Below are 23,903 nucleotides of genomic sequence, written 5' to 3'. Positions count from 1 at the left end.
AAGGCTCCGGGTGGGAAGCCAGGTTGCCCTGGCGGGATCATCCACACTTGCTATGGGATCAGTGCCCCCCCGAGGCGGCACAGTGACAGCTGTGACCCGCAGCAGCCACTCACGCCATCAGGACGGCGCCCCCCAAGAGCGCACTGCCTGACCTGGTGGACAGCTGCCATCAGAGGGGCCCCTCAGGACACATCCCTCAGGCCATGGGGAGATCCCAGGACTCCCAGATCCCGCCCTCCCAGGCCTAGAACGTGCATTCAGAGAAGCCACCCGTCGGTGGAGACAGGCAAGAGGTCAGTCCTGAGAGCAGAGGCCCAGAGGCCTGCTGTGGGGCCTGCCAAGGCCCTTCTCCGACTCTGTCTGCCTGGACGCCCCCTCAGCCTATGCCCAGCTCAGCCCCAGTGGTTGTGCGTGCAGGGGTGCTGCCTGGCCCCAGACTCCTCCTCTGCACACCCAAGAGGACCCAGCCAACACAGAGGGGCAGCGGCCTGAGGACATGTGTCTCTGTGCCGGGGTGGCTGGGGCCGAGGGGCCACGGAGGACCAGCAGATGGGAGCTGGCCAGGGCCCCAGGGAGACCTGCCTCGGGGATGCGGTAAATACACACGCGTTTGCAGGGCATATGCCTCCACCCGGGAGAGCTGGGATCTCATGCGCATCCTGCCCTCTGGGGCCTCTGGGATGTTCAGCCCTAGTCAGAGAAGCCCAGGCTGGGAGCATTGCTCCTGGGGCCTCAGTCAGGGGGATCGCTTCCGACGAGGGTCTTCAGGTCCAGCAGGCATCCCACGTGCCACCCTGGGACACCTGGGGCGCCTAACCCTCAGGCGTCTCTGCCCTAACGTCCCCCTGTACCGTCCTGGGGTGGGCTGTGGGCTGGTGGGCTCCTTGCCCTGCCCTGGGTCTATGCAGGGCTCAGTCTCCCCCTACTCCGTGAGCTCCCTGGGCCTGCCACCCCCTACGCATTCCTGCACTGCTGGCCCTCGCCCCGGGGAAGGCAGAAGGCGAGGGGCCCTGCCCCCTGACCATGTCCTTGTGAACCAAAGGCAGTGATGGACTCCCTGGGGCACCCATCCTCACGGCCGGGAGCAGCCCTGACCCTGTTCCCAGTTAAGCACAGGGCAGCAGGCTCACCAGCACCCTGTTTGTCCAGCTGCCCCTGTGGTTTGGCCTCTCCGGCCGCTCGGAAGGTTCTTTGGTGGCCCAAGTCGTTCCCGACTGACTGTGTGTGCTCCGGGACGCTGTGGTTCTGCGGCAAGCTTGGGCTGTTGCCACTCGAAGAGTCTGTCCGACATGAACGTTGACCCGCCAGATGTCAGGCCCTGGGCTGTGTGTGGGAGTCGGGGGAGGCCCCTGGCAGTGTCTGGTATACTGTGGGAGCAGACGTCCCACCCTGGCCCAGTAGAAAGAGGGGTCTGGACGTGCACTTGGAGGGGCTGAGCCCAGGCATGAGAACCATAAATAGCCCGTTTTGAAATCATCCAGCCCGTTCCTCTCATGTAGCAGATAAGGAAGCAGACAGGGAAGCTCAGAGAGGTTAAGTGATTTACCTAAGGTCACACAACAAGCGGTGGATTGGCTGAGTTCATTCTTCAGTTAGTTCAGTGAACGAACCCTGAGCCCCTACCCTTGAGCAGCTAGTCTCTGCCCGAAGGCAGTCTGTCAACAGAAAACTCTTGAGTAGGGGCAGTTCGTGGTATGGCAAGGAGCTGGCGTGGGGCTGGGTGCAGTATGTAGGAAGTCTTCCAGGAGGAGGTGCTGCTTGAGCTGAGTTTTGAAGAGGCCAGTAGGAGTCAGCGAGGGGAGGCTCTGAGGGGCACTGCATATGGCTGTGGGGGGTTGACATGTGGAGGTGGTCTCAGGGTGCTGGGGGAGAGCGACCACAGGGAGGGAGAAGCAGACCGCCTTCACCTTGGTACGGCCCACGTCACTCGATGTCTTCTCTCCGGAAAACCCTCTGTCTTCTGCTGGGCAGCCGAGGAGGCCAGAGTCCTGGCTTTGGGGCCTGGCCGGTGGCAGGCCTGCAGATCCTGGTGGAGGCCCCGTGTGAGCTGGCCCTGCTGGGCCCTGGGGAAGGTGGGGGGGTGCCCAGGCCTCAGGAGCCCGTTGGAGGAGCCATCCCCCCAGCCGATGCAGAGGGCCAAGTACGGCCACCGAGGCGGCGGCAGGGACGCTTGCCGGGGAGGCCAGGCGCCCGGGCAGGGCAACAGACTGCCTGTGCATGACCGCCTCCCACACCGCCTTCGCCCACCTCGTGCTCGCTCACCAGGAGAGGAGACCCTGTGGTTGCCCCTGATCGCCCTGCCGCCACTGGTGCCCCGCGTGTGAGCTGGCCCCGCAGGCGAGGGGGTCCGAGGCTGGGATGGCGTCGTGCGGTGAGAGCAGGGCTGGGTGCGGGAGGGCGGAGCTGTGCCAGGCCTCCCCGGGTGGCGGGGCCGGCTCTGTGTAGAAAGGCCCGAGAAAAGATGAAACCTGAGAGAGTGACAAGGCACAGACATTGCTCGGGGACCGGGGAGTCATTTCACACTCTCTGCTCTTCTCAGAAAGACGTCTTTGCCTAATGCTACCAGCCAGCAGGCACGTCCTCCGTGGTTTTCTCCCCTTTGATCTCCGGTTGTCTCAGCGTGTCCAAATCCAGGTGGTTGAAGGGGGCGGGCTCACTGGAGGCTCCTCTCCCTCGGCCGGTGTGTTCCCTGTCCCCTGGGAAGGAGCGGGGACCCGGCTGCAGTGCACCCAGCGAGGCGTCCGAGCCATGCTCCCGAGTGCCGGGAGCTTGGGCACGCGAGCGCTGGAGGCCTGTGGGTGTCACGGCTCGGTGTTGTGACAGCCGCAGCTTTCGGGGACCTCACACCAACCTTACTGTGTTTAGGGTTCATGCTGTTCTGGGGAGGCCTTTCTGGAGCTCAGTGGGGGACCCCAGTTCTGCCCCTTCTGTGGCCCCTCTCTCCACTTCTAGTCCTCTCTGTGGAGATGGGGATTGTGGGACGGATGTGTTTGTGGGCCAGGTTTGGGGGGTGTCATTTCCCCAGCTGTCCCCTGAGCAGGACTCAGTCCCGTGTTCACACTCGCTGCTGTGTGCCCAGGAGGAAAGGGCATGGCTTGATGAATGCCCGGCCGGCCTCTGCCACCAGAACCTCCTCAAGTTCAAGCAAGTGTTCCTTGAGGGAAGAGCAGGGAGGGCTCCCTGGTGGAGGGGGCGTATGAGCAGGGCTTTGAGATGCAGAGCTGGGAGGTTGCGTGCCAGTGAGAGGAAACAGGAGCCCGGCACAGACGGCAGGGTGGGCACAGACAGCTGCAGGCACCGCCGTGAGCGTGGAGCCCTCGGGCGAGGGGTATGCACCGGCTCTGATGCCTGGGGGACCCGGGTTGGGGCTCTGCCCTTACTTACAGCCTCTGCCACTGAGGTAGCCGTGTCAGTGTGCTCCGAGCCACTGCCTTGCGGGGTCCCCTGCCCCAGGCCCCCATGCCTGTTGGGCAGGCTCCGCCCTCGCCCGCGTGTGTCTCCTCCACTGCATGTGCCAGGTGGTGCGGGCGTGGTGCCCGCATTCAGCTGAGGAAGCAGCTTCTGAAGGGGCTCACCTGGCCCTCCACTTGGCATCTGAGCTCTGCCATCTACCTGTGTGGCCTGCTGAGGGCACCGGCCTGGAGGCTGTGGAGGGTGTCTGCGGCTGGGACCCCAGACCGGTGTGCGGTGTTGGGGATGCGTGTTTCTCCCTGTGTTCGAGGCGGTGGGTCGCCGCGGTCCACAGGCAGCCGCGGGCCGCGCCAGGATGCAGCCCGAGACCTGTCTGCTGGGGGCAGCGCTCCCTTCCTGCCAGAGCTCGCCCCCACCCCTACCCTGGACTCCGCCCCCTGAGCCCCCCACAGCACTGGACGCCCTGGCCGGGCTCAGGAGGCCGGAGAGCCTCTCGGTGAGAGAATTCTGAGTGGCACGGGCCTCCTCTGCCAGTCCAACCCGCCTTAATTTTAATTTAATTCCCTTTAATCTTTAATGAAAAGTTGTAAAAGTAAATTATTTACCCAAGAGAGCCAAACGGCTCCTCAGGAGCTGTTCTCCACTTGAGGGTAATTACACGTGTGGGCCTTGAACAGTCTCCCTCCCTGGATGCCGAGGAGGAGGCATTCTGGTTTATGAACTAATTAGCTACCTCAATAACTGGTAAAAATGCATGCCATTTGGTGGATTGAGAGCAAAGCTCCGGCCTCATCTGGCGCACACCCTGACAGTCGCCGATGGGGACAGAGAGAGCCTGTGTTCCAGCCCCGTGACCCGCAGGAACCCCGGGAGCTGAGCTCTCCGAAAACAGCACTGTGGTTCTGGGCAGACAAGCCGGCCCTCCCTGCCGGCCACTGTCCATCTCCGGCCAGCTCCGTCCGAGCAGCACATCCGATGGAAAGACTCGCTTCCCCCAGTGCTGGAGGCTCACAGAGCCGCGGGAACAGCGAGGGGGCTGTGTGGTCTGTCACCCCCTCCCCAGGCTGTGCACGGCCTTTCTGGGCACAATACCCTTGTCCCAAACACCATCACCCCCCACTCCTGGGCGTGTCCATGCTTCTAACCTCTTCTAAACCCTCCCTCGGTATACAAGAAAGCAGCAAAATTAAACCGAAAATTCCTTGACTAAAAGGGACCATATTTGGCATAATTGGTCAAGACCTGTAGGAGAGGGTGTGTGTGTGTGTGCACGTGTGCACACATGACTACAACACGGCTCACTGAGGGCCGACATGGTGGTCTAGATTGGTACACCATTGGCTCTGGGCTTCCTAACAGCCAGAGAGAAAAGGTCAGTTATTTGGCTCTTGTTGGTAAAGAGGAAAGATATGGCAGTTGACTAGTACATTGGCATTAGAGAAAATTCTCCACTTTTTACTGGGTTCTTGGAAACTGCAGAGTTGCCTGCTAGATGTGCCCCAGGACAGCCGCCCAGCTGCTGCCAGGGAGGAGGGTGCAACCCGGGGCCTCACCTTACCTCTCCTGCCATCCCAGGGTTCGCTTGTCTGTCCACTTGAAGTTCTTTCTCTCCATTTAAAGAGCGACAAAGCTTCTCAATTAATGCCTGAGCCACGCCTCACCTGAATCAAATGTGACTGTAAAATTTAGGCCCACCCCAAATTTATGTGGACCAGAAAAACGTGTGTCCTGTGAAGTTTAAGTTTCGCGTCTGCTTTAACTTCCAAAACCTGAGACACCTCAGCTGTTCTTGGGTCTTTACCTAATTGGTGTCTATGGCTTTGTTCTTACGTCCTTGAATTTTTCTTTATCCCAAATTAGACACTGTGCCTAAAGTCTACTTGGCCATCCCATCTCTTACCGTCAGCAAAGGCAGGGAGAGGCGAGTTGTGGGGGGAGGGCAGGGAGGGCGTCCTTGCTAGGAGTTTGAGCTCACCTGGCCGTGGGAGCCTGGTCCTAAAGGAGAAATGAGCCGGTTGGCACATAAGCCAGTTGAGCAAGAGATCCACCCTTTTTACCCCTGAAGGTGATTTGCACATGATCTTGGGGCAGACTGGTATTTCAGGAGGTCCCGCCCCAGCTTCCTCTCCTGCCCTCCCTGCTCCTCTGTGCTGCCCGCTCTGGGTGAGACTGTGGACGCGGGCACATCGCCATTATATGCTCAGCGCCACCCCAGACCCAGAAAGCCAGACACTCAGGACACAGCACGGCCAGGAAGTTCTCTTTTGAAAAGTCTACTGTGGGTCGGAACCCCCAGGGCTGTTCACAGCTGGTTAGCAGGTGTCTCCTGATTGGCCAGGAGCACGCCCCTGCCCGTGACCCCTCACACAGCCTCTCTGCACAGAGCAGACTGGACAGACAACCGTGGGCCTCGCAGCCGAGCCTGACTGCCTGCCTGCCTACCTCTGACCTGCGCATCCTCGGGATCATTCTCCTCGCGGAGGCCCCCCTGCAATTCTGTGACCCCCGCTTCCAACCTGCCCCTCGCCTGCAGCCACACTCTCGGTCCCTGCTTGTCCCAGGGTCTGGTCCTGGGCTCCGGGAGGAGCGGGAGCTAAGGGCTTGGGATTCCAGAAGATTCTCACAGCTATGCAGGGTGAGCAATGACTTCACAAAAGAGCCCTTCGGAACACCCACCCACCCCGTGGGGCAGCAAGGGCCGCTGCAGCATGACCAGACGTGGCCAAACCAGAAATACCCAGGAAACCATCGGGAAATGTTCCTTCATCCCCACTAGGGTGGCTGGAACCAGAAAGGCCACAACAGCAGGTATTGGGAGGCTATGCAGAAACCGGAACCCCGTGCACTGCAGGTGGGAATGTGAAACAGTCCCACTGCTGCGGAAAGCAGCCTGTTGGCTCCTCGGGTTAAATATAGTCCCCATGTGACCCGGCGACTCGACTCCGAGGTATGTGCCCTGGGGTGACAAAGACACGCATCCGTGCAGACCGTGCCCACGGGAGTCCACGGTACCACTGCTCCTGACAGACGTAAGTGGACACAACCCAAATGTTGGTGACGGACAGACAGAAGGACGAACAACGTGTGGTATGTCCACACGGGAGCCCTGTCCTATGGTAGGAAGGATGACCCTTGACGGCAGGATGCTGAGTGAAACCAGGCAGACAGAGACCGCATACGCGTGATTCTCCTCCTGGTGAAGTCTAGAAGAGCCAGGAAGTCGGTCGGTGGTCATTCAGGGCCGGGGGAATGGGGAGGGGGGGTGAGGCTAAGGGAATGGAGGTTCTTCTTGGAGCGATGAGAACATCCTCAAATCGTCCGTGGTGATGACTCCACAGCTCTGGAAATGTACTAACAACACTGAATTGTCCCCTGTAAATGGAAGAACCGTGGGGTCTGTGAAGTATATTTCAGTAAAGCTCTGGAGTGCAGGGGTGCAGGGGGAGCTCGGCCCGGCCCACCACGCAGCAGGGCCAGCTCCCGAGACTGTCTGCACCAGCGAGGGTGCCAGCCCGGCGGGTTGTTCCGGGCACTGAACGAGACAACACCGTGGAGCCTTCGAGCCCGAGCTAGGATACAGCGGGTGCTCGAGGAACCAACAAGAACAGGGAAGCCAGTGCCAGGCGTACCGGAGGCCTGGCTGCAGGGGCCGAGTCGGGACAAGCCCCTTCCACTGCGCTTTCCACCTTCTCTGGGCTTCTTCGGATCATGGAAACTTCTGGGGTGAAATGCACGCAGTAGATTGGTGCATCCCCAGGACCGTACCTCCGCATCTCCAAGGCACCAGGAACAGGTTGCTCCTTCCTGGCACCGCTTGCGAACTGGAGCAGAGCTCAGCAGAGTCAGCGTTTGACAGGAACCCAGGCAGGGACCTAAACTAGCCCCGTGTCTGCCTCCCGGGAGCCTTCGTGGCCAAGCAGAGCTGCTCCGGCCCCTCCTGGGGAGAGATAGGAAACTGACGCTGGAGGGCAGAGACCTGTCCCAGAAGCGGGACCCCGGTCTCTCGTGCCGATTCCGAGACCTGGATGACGGGCTCCCCGTCCGGGCGGTCTCCCCTGGGGACTTGGGAGCAGCCCCTGCTGACCTCACTGGCCCACAGCAGGCTCTCCAGAGGCCAGGCTGTTGGGCCCAGGCCCTGGCAGCTGCATCAGCTTCCTGCACCTCAGGGTCCCTTAGCAATAGTCACACCGCTCTGTGTGCCCTCCAGTAGGGACAGGGGGTTGCCAGTCGAGGGCTTGGCCCCGAGTAAGACACCAGCAGGTGGGGGCAACACCAGATTCCTACCCCCACCCGGGGTGCTCACCTCTCCCCCATCTCGTGGCTCGCTCCGCACCTCAACCCCCACCCAACGGTGGCTGCCCTCGGCCAAAGAGCAGGCTGGCACCGGCGGCTTCTTCCTCCTCGCGCCTCTCCAGAGTGGGCCCCCCGGGGCCCTTCCCTCATCCCTGCTTCTATTTATAGCCTGTGCTTCTGCCAGAGCCCGGGGACGTGCTGTAGCATAAACGTGGCAGCGGTTTCGGGAAGAATTCTGGGCCAGACAAAATTAAGTCCGTGACTCTGGCTGGTATTAAAAGTGAAGGAGAAGCAGGGCCGGGGGCGGAGGGAGAAGGTGGACCCGATTTAATGCTTTGAGGGAAGAGACTAATCTGCTCCCAGGAGATTTCTTACAACATGAGATTCTCCTGCATGAATAATGTCCTCCACGAAAGCTTGGTGGACGAGTCAGGGACCCGGAGCCAGGAAGTGGCAGGTTGATCTGAACGTCCTCCCCACAGGGCACTTCAGGGACGTGGCCCAGTCTCCCTGAGTCACAAGTTACGGACAAGTGACTGGGGGCCTCAAGGGGGCAGGGCGTGGCCAGCCCCAAAGCGCACACATGCACTCCTTCATCCAGCCTCTCAGTCACCCCGCAGATAGCAAACAGCGAGTGCCCGCCTGGCCTGGTGCTGGGGACACAGCAGGTGCCAGTTCTCCCGGAGTGTCCAGGGAAGAAGGAATACAGTTAATATTAAACAAACGGGTAAACAAGAGATAAGATGTCGAGGGTGACGGAGGGGTCATGAAGAGGAAAAAGGATAGGAAGACTTTTCACTGAGTGGTCCGAAATGGCCTGAGGACAGGGCCAAGGTGGCAAGGGTAGCAGGTGCAGGAGCCCAGGGCAGGTGCGTGCCGGGCGTGCTGGAGGGGCAGGAAGGAGGTCGTGTGGTTAGAGCAGGAAGTGGGGGGACCCTGGCTGGAGCCACGCAGGGCCTGGGAAGCCAGGGTCAGTAGCCATGGTCTGATCGAACCTCCCTTTCATTCTGAGTATAAAGAGAAGCCACAGGCCAGCCAAGGGTCAACCAAGGGGGTGACAAGATCGAATGGCATTTTTACACCATCCCTTTGACTGTTGTGTGGAAAAGGGTAGAACAGGAAGTGTGGACATAGGGAGGCCTGCCAGGAAGCTGGCCAGGGCTAGGGTGGAGAAGGGAGTGGTGGCCACTGACCAGCGGTCGTGCCAATGGGCTGGGTGTGGGTGCCGAGGTGGTGTGGCCTCCGTGTGACCATCAGGTGCCAGGCGGGGCCCCTGTGATGACATCAGGCCCACCCGATACTCCAGGATCATCTCCCCGTCTCAGGATCCCTAACCTCATCACAGCCACAAAGTGCCTTTGTCATGCGAGGGAACATATTCCACAGGTCCCAGGGATTATGATGTCTTTAGAGGGGCGTTATTCTGTCTCCACACCATCCCTGTGGCAGCAAAGCAGACTCAGGGTTCTGGAAGGTGGGACCCTCCAAAGCCAGAGACCTGTCTGTCCTACTCTCCGCTCCCAGGTGGGGGTGCCCCGTGCACAGCTGCCGGGCACCTGTCGCTGGCACGGGGGGTGGGCAGGTGGGCGCCTCGTGGGCTGGCCCCTCCCGGGGCTCCGCTTCCCTGAGGCTGGGACGTTCTGGGTCCCGGCCATGCGACCTCACAGGCTGCGCGTCTGTCCCTTCTGTCGCTGGCTCCTAGCCCCTCGCTGCCAAGGCCCCGCTCCCCAGCGGCACCCAGTCCTCTGGGTGAAGAAGGGTGCTGGGAGTCTGCAGTGGTGTGACAGCCCCACGGGCCCGACCTGTACCCCCAGCGTGGGTGCCAGTCACGGTGGTAACAGCACCAGTCAGACCAGCCCTGAGGCCACCGTGCACCCCCAGCTCCGCTCACACACACCCGATTCTCACAAAAGCCCCCGAAACGCGTTCTGCTCTCCCAGCTAAAAGAGCAGAAGCCGAGGCTCAGAGAAGGCAGGCAGTGGCGGGTGCAGACGCGGACGGCAGGATCACCCCACCCCGCCTGCAGAGGGACGTGGGGGGTGTCCCCGCCAGTGTGGGGGGAAGCGGGGCAGGTGGCCCTGGAGGTCAAGGGGGGAAATTAGGCCCCACTCACGCCGACCCCAGATGAGCCCACCCCCCACGCCATAGAAAGGCACCATGGTGGTCGTGGGGGACACCCGAGCGGGGACGTGCCGCCTGCGTGGGACACATCACACACGCTGGTGTCCCCGCCCACCTGCAGGGGGCCGGCTGGCCGGTCCGCTGTGCACACAGAGCGGGAGCTCCTTGTCGCAGTCTTGCCGCGGTCCCAGGCTCTCAAGGTCCCAGTCTTGCCGTGAACGGGTAGACATTGCACCCACCTTCCCCGTGTGAGGGCAGCGGGCTGACCTGGCGGGGAGGCCTTCACAGGGGCCTCTGCAGACAGGACTCGAACCGAGAAGCTGGAGCTGAGCCCAGCATGTGCCACAGGCCCGCGGTGACTGGGTGGTCTTCGTCCCCTCCCCGGCACGTTAGAAATGACTCCAGAACAGCTCGCCTTTGAGAAGTATTTAGTTATCCAACCCCATCCCCTTCCCGGTGAGTCCCGTGAACCACTGGCAGAAAGCTCAGTCTTCTCCTCTGGTCCCGGCCGCCTCTACCCGCTGTGCCCAGAAGGGCCTTCCTCCCAGGACGGGACACAGCTGGCCCGGTTCAGAGCCAGAGCCCGGCGTGTGCTGGGGAAGCAGTGCCAGTGGGGTTACAGACCCCACCTGAGCACAGCCAGCATCCTCCACATCCCCAGCATTTTGGGGCTTATCTTCAGCAGGTTTCTGAAACAGCCCCCGACCCCCGGGTCCCAGGGGAGACCGGCCTCACCACCCTTCTCGATTCAGGAAGCCTGTCCTTCTCTTAGGGAACTACAGCCCTCTGCTCTGCCCTACTGTGTCCTCCCAGTGACCTGGGAAGGTTTGGTGCCCAGATCTGAGATGCTGGACTGCAGAAAGGAAGGAAACAGCTGCTTTCTGAGCGCAGAAGTTCCCTAATTTGACCCTGGCAGTCATTATGGGTGCCAGGTCTGGGGGGGCACGCCCTGCGCTCCCAGTTTGCCTGGTACCAGGGGTTTTCTGGGTGCAGGACTCCCAGCACTCAGGCCAGGATGGTGGGGACAGTTGTCACCCTGTGAGGGAGGACACAGCCCTCAGGCCAGGATGACAGGGACAGTTGTCACCCTGTGAGGGAAGACCCAGCAGGTGGCAAGACAGATGGGTCCTGCCCCTCTGGAGGGCCACAGCCTGTTTCCCAGGGGCCCAGCAGTCACATCTATGAGTAAGAGCCAAAGATCTGGGGGCCCAGCAGGGACTGCTCACCTCAGACCAGGGCAGGGAAGGCCTGGCTGGGTCCTCTGTTCTCTCTCTGGTCCTCAGCCCTACCCCAGGCCTCTGAGGCCAGGATCAGTATCCCAGCTTTGCAGATGAGGTGAAGGACACTCAGGTGGGCAGAGGCCTCTCCCAGGATGAAGGGTCAAGGCAGAGTTGACACCCCAGCCCAGCCTGCTGCTTAGCCAGGGGCCCGTCCCCCACCCCTGCTGCCCTGGCCTGGCCACAAGTCCCTGCTCCTTCTGGAGAGTGCTGAGGGAAGGTCACCACCAGTAGCTGCGTGCGGAGCCTTGTCTCCCCTCTCCCCTGCCGGGGTGGGGGGCGGAAGGCAGACAGAGCTGGAGGCCAGGGAAGGGTTAACAGCACCCACAGGCGGGCTGGGGGCCGCTCTGCAGATGAGCCAGAGGCCAGTCCTCAGCTGCCCTAGCAAGCCCGCGACCCACACAATTCTCTGCAAGGAAAAAAAGAGCAGAGATGTAATGAGCCAGCCACCCTTCACTGATTTGCACATAATCGTGTCTTTCCCTTAATGGAACCACCAGCCGAGGCGCCCTGACACCTGCTCCCTCCATTTTCCCCATTTGATTCAAGAGGTTTAGGTGGTGCCGGGTCACGTCCAGTTCAGTGTTGAGCAGACGTTAGGGTTACCGGGCTGGCCTGTGCCTGCACTTGGTGACAGCCTGTCCTCCGGGCCGTGTAGCAGCCCCCCCCCCCCCCGCCGTTGCACACCTGGCTGTGTGGCTCAGCGTGGCCCAGCTCGTGGCCTGCCTGTCTGGACTGAGAACTTTCTGAAGGCTGGGACTTGTGCATTTCTCTGCTCCTGTCACCTTCGCTGCAGGTGCTAGTGGGACTTGTGGGGCGGGTGGCGAACATTAGAGCGAGTGCATGTTATCCAGTGATCTGGGGCGGGCGGCAGGGAGTGGGTTCTCCTCCTGGGGACGTGGGGTGGGCAAGGGGCGGGCCCTGGGGCTTCCTGGAGGTCAGTCTCCACTGGCGCCCCACACCCACACTCTCAGAGACATTTTCACTCGTGTCCACTCCTGACACTGTATCCCAGGAACGTGAGGCAGGAATCCAGACAGAGCTCAGTATAAAAGTGTGTACATCGGGGATATTTATATACCGAAAAAGTGGACACGGCCTGCATGGGGCTGGGTGGGTAGATTAGTTTATTGCTTTAATGGAATCCCCTGCAGGCTTTGAAAATGTGCTCACGGAAACGTCAACGTGTGGAACACGCTTATGTTCCGTGGTCCCAGAGAGCAGCTACCGGGCCACGGTACTGAAGACACGTGGAAATCGGCACCGTGACGCTGAGTGTGGCTGGGAGAAGGGCTGGGATTATGAGTTCTGTTTCTATGAACTTCCCAAGTTTTCCGTAACGTGTCGTAAAAGCTTGTGATTCTCAAGAAACAAAGGATGTGGGGGGCACTTCATCTCAGAAGGCTTTGCTGGAAGAACGGACTTGGTGGGAAACGTGGGGGGTTCTGGACCCGCAGCTCCCTCCCCCCACCCAGCTGCCCACAGAGCCCGTCCGGGCGTGCCCCCTCTCTGTCCACACTCACACGCACGCTGCCCCTCACGCGCACTCACCCCACCCACACCCACGCTCTCACACGCATACTCCCACTCAGGCACACTCATACGCACACCCACACTGTCACTCGCATGCGCACTTGCACTCCCACGCACACTCACACACACATGCATGCTCCCCCCACGCAATACTTACACCCTCGCACCCATAACTTGCACGCTCTTTCACACACACACACACACACACACACACACACACACACACACACGCTCACGTGCTCCGAGCCCTGGCTTGGCCACGCAGGGTCAGCTGCACGGATGCACACGCTCCCTGAGGACCACACTCACCCTGGAGGGAGGATCTCCCCCCCTCCACTCCAGGGCAGGCCACCCTGACCTTCCCCCAAGACTGCGCCTCCAGGACCCCGAGTGAGGAATCAGCCTCGTGTGGATGCCCGGGCCCCCCCCGGCTGCCGGGCAGGAGGGTCTTCGCCACGGCCACCTGGCGACCCCAGCCGGCCCCCGCCATGGGAAGTGGCGATGACGGGGTCACGCTCATGAGCACGTGAGGAATCGTTACACGGCGGGGTGGGCGGGAGCGCTTCTGTGGCTGCAAGCAGTCCTCACGCGTGAGGACGTGCACACCCGCGGGTCGCGGTCACGTCACTCCTCCGTGGACCCGTGGACGTGACAGGGAGAGGTCGGTGAGGCGGGCTGGCAGCCGCACCGGTACCGGGTGATGCAAGGTCCCGATGCAGCCTTAGGACCCCCTCCTTGACCCCCACGACCTCCTGACCCGCCGCGTCGGCGTCTAGGGCCGCCGTGAGACGTTACCACCTGTGGTCTCCACGCAGCAGGGATCTGGAGGCCGGAAGGCCGAAGTCACGGTGCCGCGGGGCTGTGCTCCGCTCCGGAGGCCCCGGGGAAGGCTCCTTCCTGCGTCTTGCAGCTTCTCGTGCTGCAGCCCCCAGTCTCTGCCTCATCTTCACGGGGGTTCTCCTCGGGGTCTGCTCTCCCCTTATCTGCCTGTCCTGAGAACGTCTCCTGCTCAGATCCCAGCCTGTGCCCCCCGACCCCTGCCTCCAGGCAGGTCCCCCAGACCGCCCCTCCCATCATCCCACTGGGATGTGCTGGGGGCTCCAGGGGGCTGGGGTTCCCAGCACGGCACTTTCCAGTCCACCGGCCCCCACCCCCCTCTCCCCCCCAATCCCTGCTCTGCTCCTTGGGTTCCAGACCTTTCCCCAGCTGGCGTCCTGTCACCTCTGGGGTGTCTGGGGGAAGCTGGGCAGGCCCTTCTGCGTGTGAATCAACAGTGCGTGTGGCAGAGGCCCACCCAGGTGCCTACTGGCTGTTCATCTTACAAACACCGTGCGCCACCCCTGCCGCAGTCTTGCCCTGCGGTTCTGAGTCTCTCTCACCTGCAGGAGCCCCCATGGGCTGCCATCACGGTTCAGCCCTTTCAGGCAGGAGCATCTGGGAGACCCCTAAATGACCCGGGGCCCCTCCAGCGTGGCACACACCCTCTGGGTTACAGATCTGGTGCCCACACCTGTCTCCTCCAGCCTGCACATCAGGACGGCAAGGACCGGGCCACATGTCTGTGTCCCAGCACTCAGCCTACACGGAGGGGCTGGCTGCGTTCGTGGGGGAACAAGTGAGGGGGTGGGTGGGTGGGTGGGTGGATGGATGGATGGATGGATGGATGGATGGATGGACGGACGGACGGACGGACGGATGGATGGTTGGATGGCTGGCTGGCTAGCAAGGCCAGCTGGGCGGTGCCCTTGACATTCTCGTGTCCTGTGACCCTTGCAGATGTGCTGGTGGACGGACAGCCATGTGACTGTGAGGCTGCAGCCTGCCGGGTGGGCGACCCTGTGCGTCTGGAGGTGCGGCTGACCAACCAGAGCCCGCGCAGCGTGGGGCCCTTCGCCCTCACCGTGGCCCCCTTCCAGGACCACCAGAATGGCGTGCACAACTACGACCTGCATGACGCCGTCTCCTTCGTGGGCTCCAGCACTTTCTACCTTGACGCGGTGCGTGGCGGTCTGTGAGCCCCAGAGCGGCCCCCACGGCCACTGTCCCGGTGCCCCCTGCCTTCCCCTGGTGGGGACGGGGTCTTCCCTGACTCACCGTGGGCCTCACGTAGCTCACTTCTCCGTGTACTGAGTCCTGGCCGTGAACCAGGATGGCGAGACCTGGGGCCTTACTGCCGCCATCCCCGGCCCCTGCCCCTCTCAGTCAGCGCCCCCTGCTTCGCGGCAGCCTGCAGCCCAGGAGAACTGGGGAAGTCCACTGAGAGCAGCCCTCATGCCACTGAAATGACACCTCACCCCAGCCACTCCCCACCCTGCCGGCACCCCTGGATGGTCCAGGGAGGGAAGTGCTATGCTCCTTCCAAAGCCAGAAGCTCAGAGAGGGACAGCCACCTGCTTGGGGGAGCACAGCAGGAAAGCCCTTGGGGGGGCCCTCCCCCCCACCCCATTGCCCCCACTTCCAGGCAGGTTCAAGGGTCTCCTGGTGGCATTGGGGGTTGTGCTACTCTGGGCTGACATCGCTCCCTCTTCCCCACAGGTGCAGCCCTCAGGCCAGTCGGCCTGCCTCGGAGCCCTGCTCTTCCTGTACACGGGTGACTTCTTCCTCCACATCCGCTTCCACCAGGACAGTGCGAGCAAGGAGCTGCCGCCATCCTGGTTCTGCCTGCCCAGCGTGCACGTGCGGGCCCTGGACGCACAGGCCTGAGCCCCTCCCGCCCCCTCGGGGTCCCTGTTCCTGTGGGCACAGCTGGCCGGGCCTGGCCCCCGCCTTCCCTCCACCCGGCCCCAGTCTCGGCCCCTACTCTTCCTCCCCTCTCTCCTGCGCCCCAGACACGGCAGCCTCACCCCTTCCTGGACTGGCCAGCAGGACCCTCCGCTGGAGCCTGGCATTAACCAAACCCCAGAGCGCAGCACCCACCCGGCCCGGGCCCCGGGGTCCCTGCACCTGCTCCCGGGACCTGGGGATCGCAGCCCAGCCAGGAGAAAAAGGTGGCACACGTGAGGCAGGGAGCCCCCCTGAGGCAGCCCCGGCAGGAGAGACGGCTTGGAGGGAGTCTGCCCCCAGCAGGCCGACGTCGGGGGGCCCGGGGCCATTCCCCGGCCGGGCCTGCGTGTCTGTGTGTCTGTGACAAGTTCTCCAATAAAAGGCCGCCTTGCTTCTCTGCTGCTCCGCCTGTATCCACGCATCTGCTCGTCCAGTGTGGTCAGGGGGCCACCCACCCAGCTGTCAGCCCCCAACTCCGGTAGGGACACGGAACAGAAATCCCCATGTCACACATGGCTGGTGGCCCACGCGGTCGGGTCTGTGTCTGTCTGTCTCTGCGACCCCAGCCCTGCCCTGTGCACGCGCTCCTTGGGCCTGGGTCCCCGGCCCCTGTCACAGCACTGACTCGGGCCCCTCTCCACAGCTCTGGCCGTCTCGGCCTCCCACTTTCTCTCATGGGATCCACACCACATCCTCTCCTTTCTCCCCTTCCACTCCCTCGGAGGACGTTCGGGAGTGACAGCGGGCATAGGTTGGTCTGGGCGTCCCTGGCCCCAGGGGACCAGCCCTGCTGAGGCCACAGCAGCCCTTGGCTGGTGAGGGCGGCTCTCCCCTTAGGACTCCCCTCTTCCTCGCTCCCTTGGGGCCACCCACCCCCTGCCACCTGCAGCCCTCTCTGCCTGGCGGGTCCCAGCGCCCCACTTCTGCCCCACCAGCATTGCTTTTTGTCTGCCACACATCGCTCTCTGGGCGGGACTCTGGGGCCACCCCATTTCCACGAGGCCACCCAGACAGCGGGTATGGCACTGACTCACCCTCAGGGACAGAGGAGGAAGGACGGTCACCCGTCACCCGTCCAGGAGGAAGGCCTGGGTGCGTTGACCCAGGGGGACCCTATGACTTGAGAGGTGGGTGCTCTTTGAAGGGGTCTAGAGCCCCCTGGTCCCGATCAAAGCTGCGGGTTCGGAGTGGGGAGAACTGTACAGGCCCAACCTCATAAGAGGTCATCCAGTCAATGCCCCCCTGTGCCAAGCATGGCTGGGACATGTGGCCCTGCTGTGCGTTCCCCAACTACCCTGGGCCCAGGGGCACCATCCCCCTCACGGGGCGGGGGGAAGGCGGGGAACTGAGTCTCCACGTGCCTGGAGCACATGGCAGGAGATGGCCGAGTGGGATGAGAACCCCACAGGGGTCCTCCCTGCTGCTGCAGCCCTCGGCACCCAGGAGACCGCCAGGAGGGGCCGCCTTCCCCCACACTTCACTCCGAGGATGTGCGTCCAGGCCCGGGCCCTGAGGTCAGGCTGCTCAGCGGCTCCCACGAGGGTGAGTGGGGCCAGAGCCCAGCCTTGCCCTGCAGGCCCGTGCCGCCCAGGGGAGGGGCACCTGACTGAGATCACACGAAGCTTCCGCGGGGACCGCGGTGGCCCGCGCCCGGCTCCTCAGCGTCCACCCTCACAGGACACGTCTGTCACTGAGCTCTGCTCTGAGCAGCCCCACCCCTACCCCCCCCCCCCCGCCTCCAATCTCCCAGGCAGGAGGAAGCCTCAGCTTTTCGGCAGAGGCCGACCCAGGAAGGGTCCGTGTCTGAGTCCCCGCAGCAAGCCCTGAGACAGGAATCAGCCCAAGCAGCATGTCTAGGAGGAGCCCCCACCCCCACCCCCAGCCCCGTGGAGAGTGAGGGTCAAAGGGAAGGGAAAGGGCAAGTGATGGAACATAGTAGCAAGAGAGCGCCTGCCTCGGGGCCCCCCAGCCTGCGCGTATACTCCATCCCCCGGAGTGGGTTCCTGCTGCCCGCCTGCCGGTCGCTACCAGATCGGCAGCCAATGCTTCCCCGTCGTCCCCGGGGCACTGGAAGTTCCCCGGAATCTTGGAGGCAGGGATAGGGAGTGGGGCTTGCCCAAGGCCATTTTCTGAGACGGGCTGGGTGTGGCATAGCAATGATATCCCGCCGCTGCCCCCACTTCCTGACACAGGCCTCCTACGTCCCTTGGGTTCCCTGGGTGATAGGCGTGTTTTTGTTCTAATGAGAGGTGGTCACCAGAAAGACCCAGAATGACTAAAAGCTTGGAACTTTCGGGCCCACCCCCTCCATCAGGTGGGTGGTGGCAGAGAGGGGCTGGAGCTTGAGTTAAGGACCCGTTGTTCCCGTGAGACGAAGCCTCTGCAAAACTCCCTGAACTCTAGGCTCCAGAAGCTTCCTGTTTGGTGAACACATCCACATGCTGGAGGGGGTCACCCCAGCTTCAGGGGACAGCCCCGGACCCTTCCAGACCTCCCCTGTGCACCTCTTGATTTGGCCATTCATCTGTACCCTTTGTAATATCCCCTATAATAAGCCGGTAAACATAAGCAGCATCTTCGTGGGTTCTGTGAGCTGCCCTGGGACCTGAGGAGGGGGTCATGGGAACCCCAGTTGGTAGCTGGCTGGTCAGAAGTACAGGCGGCCAGGACTTGCAAAGAGTGTGTGCAGTGGCGGTCATTTTATGGGACTGAGCCCTTGACCTAGCTCCCGGTAGTTCACGTCAGAGCTAAGTTGACCTGCAGGACACCCAGCCAGGGCCGGAGCGGGGAACTGGCTGGGGTGGGAACCACGCACTTGGCATCAGAAGGCGCTGTGAGAAGGCCGTTTCGCTGGCTAAGCCAGGGAGGGAACCGGCTGCCCCGTCTCCTGGCCGGGACGGGGGGGTTACGTCAGCTGGCCTGGGGGCCGGGGAGCTTCCCAGGGACCCGAAACTCCAGGCCCAAGCCTCCTCCCCAGGCACAGGGTCCCCCTGCAGCATCTGGCCCCAGGGACCCCGTGTCCGGGCTGCCGTCCGTGGCCTCCTGCGGGGCAGTCGGGGCGGGCATGCCGTGGGTGGCGGGAGGTAGTGCTACACGTCATTGGCTGCCCGAGGCTCACGGCTCCGTACGGAACACAGGCCCAGGTGGCCACCGGGGCAGGGGCTGGGGCCTCAGAGCAGGATTGCTGGCAGCAGACGGCCAAAGCCCTTTGCTCGGGCACGAGAAAACGCCTTCCCGGGCCGTGTGACCATCCGTCCGTGGCTCCCCATCCGAGATGCTCCGTCCACGGAGGTCAGATGGACAAGCCCACTGCAGGAGGCCTCGTCCCGGGTCAAGTCCCGGCTGAGATGCTTCCTGGGCTCCTCGCCTGGGGCGTCTTGTCCGTGAGGCTCAGGTGAGGGGATCCAAGACAAGGGCTTATTCCGCTGCCCTGCACACAGTAGGTGCTCTCTGAATGGCCAGTTGGCCCTTGGGCCAGGGTCTGGGAATGTGCCTTGTGTCCCCGGGCAGCCTGGGACTCCCGGCAGGGGGTCCACTCGTGGCGTCCATCCTGTGCACCTGTTTCAGATGCATCACCCCAATGGGTGGGGACCATGTGAGGCTGGCTGTTCATCCTTGGCTCGAGTCCGGAGACGCCTTCAGAAGGAAACCGAAGCAGTTCCCTGGCGAGGATTGCTGAGCTCGGGGGGCCACTTGCCCAGGGCCGGGCAAACAGTGAAGAGGGACATGGGAAGACCTGGTTTTACTCTGCCCCAGCCTGAGGAAGGAGCCCAGGACACTGTGGGGCTTAACTGGATTAAACTGAATGCCGTGCTGTGAGCAGGTAGACGGGCACCTGTCCCAGGCAGCCAGGAACTCAGCGCCGCCCACAGGTGGGCCCGTGGGCAGGTGTACAGGGCCCAGCAGCAGGACTGAGGATATGGAACCCGCTTGCAGCAGCGGCACCTGGGAGACCAAAGGGCCGGCTGGCTGGGCCTGTGGGCAGGAGGGTCTGGGAAGGCTTCCTGGAGGAGGTGGTGTGGGGTGGGGGAGGAAGAAGGGATTTCTAGGAGTGCAGGAGGGCAGAGCAAAGACCTGGAGGCAGGACAGCAGGTTCGTGAGCCCCTGGAACACGGAGGGGCCCCTCCACTCCTCTCAGCCACTGAGGACTGACAGAGTCTGTGCTCGACTGGGGCAGGCCCCACGAAGAGGTGGTGACCTTGTGGGGACACGGGGGAGGGGGTCGGGTTTTGTTTGGGGTCAGACGGGGGCCTGAGGAGGGCGGAGACACCCAGGAGGCAAAAAGGCAGGAGCCCAACGGGCAGGAGCCCAGGAGAGAGGCCAGGCTGGGAGACAGGAGGGAAAGAAGAGGGGTTTGGGCCAGTGGGGGGTGTGGGGTTTGTGGCTGGGTCCTGTTGGACCTGGGGGATGGGGGTATTGGCCACTGCCCGCTTCTCCACCTCACGTCCTGTACCCCTCCCACAGGGCACACAGTGTGCCCCAGCCACGGTGGCCTTTTCTTCTCCATCAGCAAACCTGTTGTGCCTTGCGGGCTCGACTGTTCTCTCTGCCTGGATGGGTGCCCTGCCCACCGGCCTCACGGGGCCGCCTGCATTCCGCTCTCAGCCCCACATCACCTCCCACGAGGGGCCCCTCCTGACCACCCGGCTGTCCGTGGAGGAGGTGGCCCAATCTGGAATGGTCTCTTTGCTTGCTCGTGCATTGTGTGCTCTGTCCTCTGCTGAAATGTGAGCCCCTGGGAAGGTGGCCGGTGGGTGGAGGGCACTGGGTGGGAGGTGGCTGCGAGCCGTCCCCAGTCTGGAGGCAGGGCCCTGCGTGGGTCAAGCACGAGGTCTGGAGCTCAAACACAGCTCCTGCTCTGCCTTGCTGTGTGAGCACGGGCTGGCCACTCCACTTCTCTGAGCCTGGACTTCTCATGTGTAGAATGGAGATAATGATGTGCAGCTCAGCGGGAGCTTGGAGGTTCTATCTAAAAGCCCGGAATGTATGAGCATGCCTGGGTGCCCAGCCAACATCGGTTGAATGAAAGAATGAACATAGCCATTCCCCGGCTGTGAAGCAGTCTTGGCCCTGTGAGACACATGACCTTGGCCTCAGTGTCCTGCTCCATAAAATGAGATCTACCCCATTTCAGCCCCCAAATCCACCACCCACAGGAGGAGAAGACATGAGGCTCTTTCAAGGCTCTCCTGACCCCCAAGATGCTCTGAGCTGTCCAGACGGGGTTCTCTGAGGCAGGTAGGACCCCAACTCTCCACCCTGTGAAAGGTGTTGAGCAAAGCCAGCACAGGATGCTCTGTGGTCCGTATTCATCCAACCCTGCCCCTCTGCCACCCCCAACACAGAGTCAGGGAAGAGGCCACGAGATGGAGAAGGGGAAGCTTGGGCACAACGTTGGGCCCAGGTCATCAGGGCCCTCTAGACAAAAGGGCCCCAGGCCGTGTATCAGCTCTCTGTAAACTCCTGAGCAGGGCCAACAGGCGGGCTCCGAAGGGCCTCCACCCACCCAGATGGAGAGGGGGTGGACCTGGAATCAGGAGACAGGAAATAGGACAAAGAGCTTAGCCAGCCCGGCAGAAGCCAAGACGCGTCTCATCACCGCAGGCTTTGCAAAAAACTCGAGACAACCTAAATGGCCACTAATGGGGACTGGACGAGTCTACTGCACTTATGGAGACGAGGCCAGATGGGACAGACAGTACCTGAGCACCCAGCGTGCACACGTCCCAGGGGCCGCTGTAGATGGAACTGATGTGTGCAGCTGACCCCGCTCAGGCAAACAACCCCCCCCCCACAACAAACAGACTCTACATTTCTATGCATCAAAAGCTATCTAGAAAAACACGTTTAAGAGATGGAAAGGATACATACCTCTCTGAGAACAGTGGTCTCCTTCGGGGCCAAAAGGGGGTTTCAGAATGGGGTGCAGGCTGGGGGCACCTCAGTCATGGCAACTTGCTTTTTACAAGTACGTGGGGGGGAGGGGGGAGAGAGGTGCGGTAGAAATAGAGATGATGGAGAGAAAGGGGGCGAGATGATGGGTGGAGACGGAGAGAGAGGAGGACAGAGATGGAAGCACAGGAAAGCTTGTGCAAAACCCTGACAGCGTGTGACTCCCACCGGGAAGCATAGTGGCAGTTGTCCTTCTTTGACTTTTTCTGTATTTTTCGTTTCCACAAACAAACAGAAACTTCACAACACTTACCGGAGAAGATACTGACTGCAACGAGAGGGAAGTCTTGAAGGGCAGAGGTTGTTGTCTTTTTGGAGGAGGGGATGTTCGAAAGAACCCAGGCACCCCGAAAAATGACCCAGCCAGAGCCTGTGCTCCGATGCCCCCGGCCCCTTCCGCTGCCAGAATGCCCCCGCCAACCTCAGGCCAAGACGTGAACGGAGTCAGGCCACGTGGACTGTAGGAAGTTGTAGCTTTGTCGCGGGCTCAGCAGGAGCCAAGACCCATGAAAACCTGGGGTGGCTGCTTGTCGGCATTTGTGTGGCTGAGTCCTCGCGATCACAGAACTGTGTTACGCGTTAGCATTGGCCGAGGCAGGAACCCAGGAGCAGGTGTCTTGGTGAGGGCTCCACATCCTGCTTCCTCCAGGTGCTGTGTGCTCCTGGGCACTGCCATCCTACAGCTGGGGTATCTAGAAACCTCCCCTCTCCCAAGGGCCAGAAGAAGCTATGCCAGGAATAGACTGTGTGCTTTTCACTTCACCAGCTGAGCCGGGTTGGTCTCGTCCTCCTGACGTTTGTTCCCTTTAGGCAGGACAGGCCTGCAATGGCCCCATAATCACCCAGCTATCACACTCTGTCATCCAAAATTCACCAAGCAAAGATCCATAGGAAGACACCGGATGAGCTGGACCCCACCCGGCTCAGCCTCTTCTCAACTCTGACCTCAGGCAAGTCACTTAAATTAAGCCTCTTTTTTCTTCTGGATAAATGGAGATAAAAATTCTCATTTCATGGGCACCTTGTCCTCAACATTGCTACACATGATAGCAACGCCTTGATAGATCCCGGCTTCCTTCTCCTCCCTTCTCACTGCCTTTCTTTGTCCTACCAGGTACCTGTCCAGCTCTGAGCCTGGCATTCCACTAGTCTTCTAGGAAGCCTGACACCTGATGTCTCTGTTCCCCATTAGTCTGCTCCCTGGGTTCTTTTATTAGGTAACATGAAATAATAGAAGGCAGGTCTTTCCAATGCACATGCCCAAGTGAGAAATGGATTGCCTGGCAAAGGAGTGAGCTCTGTGACTTGTCACAGTGAGCTCTTTGTATTCAAGCAAAGGCTGGATTTGTGGATGGTTTCAAAAGATCATCTCTGCCAGCCCAGAAAGCACTGTCATTATGATGCCTTCTGAGCCAGCCTGGTCCCAGTAAGCAGAGAAGAGAGTGGGATGCATGGGGTCACCTGGCTCCTGGGGCCTCTGAACATTGTCTTAAGGGATTAAGACAAATTATAAATAAGGATCAAAAGAGGGTGTCAATGTGATGGGTTAGGGGTCCTAAGACTCTTACAGAAAACAATGAAAAAGGATGGTAATTATACAAAAAACATTTGTGAATGCATCTATTAGCTGGCAGGAAACTGAGAGATACTCATCCCCAGAACCTCCAGAGAGGCAAGTGGGGCACTGATGCCAACTTTCACTTTGAGGGTTTTTGTCAACATAGGAGTATCAATTTTTGTAGTCTTAAAAATTGAGAGGAGAAAGACAACCCCTTGGGCTCATCAGGTGGGGAATCATAGGAGACCGCTCCTCATGAATTTAGGAGTCCAAAGAATTAAATCCTTAGTAAAGGATGAACTGAAAATATCCCCTACCCTACTCAGAGAGCAGAAATAAAACTTTTCTGTTTCCACGCTTTGATTCTCACCCAGAATGGCCCTCCCATGCACCTGCATTCCCAAGCCACACTCCCTAAGTGCTTTCCCCAAACCTTGAGTCATTTATAAGCTTGAAAGTGGTCCTACACACCTCACACACCCTGCTATCACATACTGGCACCGTACAGAAGTAAGCACATCCTTTCTGAAAGAATCCACTTTTTCTCAGAATTCCAAGGGTTTCTACAAGGAAAATGAATAATTTGAAGTGTTAAAAGAAAATTATCAAATATAAAAGGACACAATGCATCATTTGTGAGAGCCAGAAAAAAATCAACTTAGGCTTGATAAAAAAAAAAAAATCAGGTATTGGTTTTATCACACGTAGACTATAAAATAAGCATGCTTAATCTGTCAGGAGAAATGAAAAAGAAGATTAAAACGAGTAAAGATCTAGAACATAAAGAAATAATCAAATGGCGCTCCTATAACTGAAAAATAGAATTAAAATTAAATACTTAATGAATAGGTTGAAGAGCAGATTAAACCCAGCTCAGGGGAGAACTAGTGAATGAAAGAGAGAGCCGAACAAGTTATAAAAAATGCAGCCCACAAAGATCAGAAAGCATGAAAGAGACTTAAGAGAACACGGAGAACAGAGTGAGAAGCTCTCAC

General features: G+C 60.6%; 2 protein-coding genes across 6 annotated transcripts in view; one reads left to right on the top strand and one right to left on the bottom strand.

Moving 5' to 3' along the window:
- TRAPPC9 (trafficking protein particle complex subunit 9) overlaps nucleotides 1-15,793 on the top strand; it is a 578,179-nt gene extending 562,386 nt beyond the window's left edge. For both annotated transcript variants that reach the window (XM_042973222.1, XM_042973221.1), the window contains 2 exons: nucleotides 14,412-14,632; nucleotides 15,171-15,793. In XM_042973222.1, coding sequence (XP_042829156.1) covers nucleotides 14,412-14,632; nucleotides 15,171-15,338 — 389 coding nt within the window. In that variant the 3' untranslated portion in view covers nucleotides 15,339-15,793. The remainder of the gene's footprint in view (nucleotides 1-14,411; nucleotides 14,633-15,170) is intronic.
- Nucleotides 1,538-6,018, bottom strand: LOC122234978 (leucine-rich repeat extensin-like protein 5). Of its 4 annotated transcripts, none has more exons than XM_042973224.1 (4): nucleotides 5,854-6,018; nucleotides 5,387-5,406; nucleotides 2,263-2,468; nucleotides 1,538-2,026 (listed from the first exon to the last, which is right to left on the bottom strand). In XM_042973224.1, the coding sequence occupies exons 1-4, from the start codon at nucleotides 5,878-5,880 to the stop codon at nucleotides 1,659-1,661; spliced, it is 621 nt and encodes a 206-aa protein (XP_042829158.1). In that variant the 5' UTR covers nucleotides 5,881-6,018; the 3' UTR covers nucleotides 1,538-1,658. The 4 variants fall into 4 exon arrangements, 1 of the variants encoding a protein (XP_042829158.1); XR_006212990.1 differs by having other exon boundaries at nucleotides 1,909-2,063; nucleotides 5,312-5,406; XR_006212991.1 differs by lacking the exons at nucleotides 1,538-2,026; nucleotides 2,263-2,468 and adding exons at nucleotides 2,478-2,696; nucleotides 4,970-5,072 and having other exon boundaries at nucleotides 5,312-5,406.
- Nucleotides 15,794-23,903: the final 8,110 nt, after the last annotated feature.

This window comes from Panthera tigris, chromosome F2 (assembly GCF_018350195.1).
Source record: "Panthera tigris isolate Pti1 chromosome F2, P.tigris_Pti1_mat1.1, whole genome shotgun sequence".
Classification (NCBI taxonomy): domain Eukaryota; kingdom Metazoa; phylum Chordata; class Mammalia; order Carnivora; family Felidae; genus Panthera; species Panthera tigris.
This window is presented reverse-complemented; position numbering and strand designations above follow the sequence as displayed.